We start from the raw sequence: 3,342 nt of genomic DNA, 5'->3' as shown, positions 1-3,342 counted from the left end.
TATTTCTGCGTAGGTTAAACGATTACCTTTTAGTCCCATTATTATATTACCTTCTATATAAATACGCAATATTCTTCAGATATCCGCTACATATGATGCCGAGCTGCTGGCCTGCTAGATAGAACTATAGTATCGATTCAAATTCGATGCATATATGCCTCTTACTGCAGTACACGGCCCAGGCGTGCTTAGTGCTACCCTACACCTCTCCTTCTACAGTGCCCGTACGGTTCTTGTTAAGAAGGGAACATACACATTTCATAGATCTTCTTACACTGCTTAGTAAACCGTCATGGGCCCAGTGTAGTGCTCTATGAGATAAGATACTTGTTTATAATTCGCCCCTGGGTTTCTATACTTTCAAGGAAAAAGTATGCCTAGGAAGATTAGATTTCAGGCGAGAGATGGCGACAAGACCAACTCAGCAAGGGCATAGGAGGGCAATTGGGGGACATCTCAAAATCCTGGGTAGAATTTTAATCAAGAGATGATCTACCCATTATCACATCGACTACTATTATAGAGCCTCTTGCCTGTTCTAAACAAGTAGAGAGCTCAATACTATCAAATAAATCCCCAGGGAAGGCAGACATACATTTTCGAGCAATTAAAACTTACTATTCTAATACATTATCTCTGGGCGTAGATTATAGCAATTTCAGGTAGAATGGGAGTGGATTGTACCATATCATTAACCTTTCATCGAACTCTTGAAACTTGTTAATCGAATTAACACAACTGTACTGCCTGTCATGGGGCATACATAGTACAACAAAAACATAGCGCATACCGTCGTACATCTCTGTAATTCTGATAGTATTCCCACCCCAGACATGTTAAGCCATAATAAATCGTGCGAATATTCTTTATTCGTACTATCTGCCGGCCAGCAATGGCTAAATATTCACCTCAGTGATATAGGTAATCTAGCTTTTCTGATAGTTGGTATATTAACTACAATATCCAGTGACTGTATCAATTAGCATAGCTGGATTTATTATTATACATACTCTTACCGTTGACTATATAACAAAGATTCTAACACCTCCAGCACTCATTACCACACCATCTCAGTTCTCTGTCCTCTACTTGAGTTATCCCACTTACAAAGTCTTGTACTGCTATACATTAACTATTTTTCCAAGTCTCGCCCTCTGTGCTGCGGGTGAATAAGCTTAACAGACAAAGAAACCGTCGACAAGCAGAATATTGATTCCACAAAACGCTACAAACAGTAGTTGGAGTGTGTGCATCTCTAACATGCCCACCAATTTCTATATTAACTTAAGTCGTATACATAAAGATGAAACAATAGTAAAATATCTCATCCCGGGTAAAATATCGAGTATTCAGTCCTGGTACTAACTAAGATTATCTTAGTAACTGGTTGCATATGGCATTTGGTATAAAATCTGTCTTCTACGTGCTGAAACTCGAACAACAAGAAGATTCTTCGATATTACCTTATTCTTTTATACTCTTGAACTCCTCTGTTAATCATAGTCGGATTACTATCGCGGAACTATGAGCAACTGAGAGTGCACCCAACGTGGTGGATACAGTTCACAATCAGGAACCGTAACTCTACTACTAGAACGACCACTGCAATCTAGAAAAACCTATTCAATCAAAAAAAATAAGGGCCAAGAGACCCATTGCAAATAGAGGGGCCCGAGATCATTCTCCACAGCGCAGATACTCATAAAACTTCTCGCTATATCCCTCAACAGCCTTTGTCACCTTATCTGTCCAAAAATGATAAAGATCTCGAAAAAGCTGTTAAAAGCCACAGACGGCATTCATTCCAGAGGAGGCAGATACTCCATATAGTTTCTAGAGCCACCACGACCACATTGACAGAAGGTCGCCATTGTGAATCGTCCATGATCTTATTATGGCCTATATAACCACATCTTGAAGGGTAGATATACCAATAACCATACACCAAGGAGGGTGGCTATTAATATTGTATACAAAGCCATGGATAACCAGCCCTTCATTGCATCTATATTCCTAGGATATAGTCACTCCTCCTTCTTCCATTGACTACTAGTACCATCCGAAGAAATCTAATCTTGTCATTAGTGCAATTGGAAATACTGGCCAGCACATCGCTCAGTTCCTTTCCAGATTATTGACCCTAGTCACATCTAAACCCAGGCATATATCCTCTAAAGTTCACTGCCGCTTGGCATCACAGTGCGTAGGTTACCTGGGGGACACGGACAATTATTAACCCTTCTGTCGAAGGGTATGGGCATCCCTTTAAATGCCTCCCTTCATCCAGGTATCTCAGATGGAAGGCCATCAATGTTCACTCTCTCATCACACCCACCATGAACGGCTCAACCCAAGAGATTCGCGGGTATATTATTCGCCAAATCCGGGTGGTCCTTTCTAAATTTTTACAAGACGTCAATGTGGGTTCAGCCACAATACGAATACTCGGTGATACTCCAACTAGTATTCTTGACCCCGAAGATTATTTAGCATCCATATATCCATTTGTTTCAGAGACCGAGGAATGCCTCAAAAAACACCATCCAGACAATACAACTCGTTTTATCGCTACCACAATCTACCGCGGGAAACACTCCTATTTTGTACTCGACCTCAATAACAACGATTATACCTATGAAACTGCTCATGAATGCAAGACAATAGTTCCTGTCTACGTCCTTCGGCTATCGAAAAGACAGCCCACGATTTTCAGAAAGCGGGAGCTGGATGAAACAATTGCAGAGACTCTTCGGGATCTGCATGATTGCCACGGTCAAGACCCTCTACCTTTGTTTGACAATCATTATGAAGAGAATCGTTGTTACCGCCACCCACGCAGCCTGGTAACATCTTCAACCGATTGAGTAAGATCTTCTCGTATAAGCGGGATAATTTCGATAAAAATGAAAATGAAATGGCTAGTCCGTAATGGAGTTTGAGATAGTTATAAGGTGTATTAGGATATTAGAATTCTGGCGATTAAAAGAATATTTTGTATAAAATGTGCTGAACAAAGGTATTCTAATTAATCTTATCCCAGTTCTTTCTTGGAGGTACGATTTTGAGTGAAGGTAGATAATTTGTGTAGATGAATGAAGAATACGAGTTTCTTAATGAAAAGTAAGATTCTTGAATTCTCAATGATCCTATAGATAAAGGAAGGCCTTTTATACTGGCCTAAATCACGTGGTTATAGATAAAGAGCCTTTATTCTAACAAAGAGCTTTTAGGTAACTATACACTCCCTTAATAATATAATTAAGACCTCAAAAATTTCCTAAAAAAGTAATATTTCCAATATCTATAATATCTCGAATCTATTAGTAAATTTTAATCTTTTTA

At 39.4% G+C, this 3,342-nt stretch overlaps 1 protein-coding gene across 1 annotated transcript; it reads left to right on the top strand.

Annotated features, from left to right (window-relative positions):
* Window positions 1-2,336: 2,336 nt before the first annotated feature.
* On the top strand, window positions 2,337-2,864 carry ANOM_011916 (uncharacterized protein; the record flags this gene model as incomplete). The annotated part of the gene is made up of 1 exon (XM_015557168.1): window positions 2,337-2,864. One exon carries the CDS (start codon window positions 2,337-2,339, stop codon window positions 2,862-2,864), a length of 528 nt encoding a protein of 175 aa, XP_015400914.1.
* Window positions 2,865-3,342: the final 478 nt, after the last annotated feature.

This window comes from Aspergillus nomiae (genome assembly GCF_001204775.2).
Source record: "Aspergillus nomiae NRRL 13137 chromosome Unknown contig00753, whole genome shotgun sequence".
NCBI lineage: Eukaryota > Fungi > Ascomycota > Eurotiomycetes > Eurotiales > Aspergillaceae > Aspergillus > Aspergillus nomiae.
This window is presented reverse-complemented; position numbering and strand designations above follow the sequence as displayed.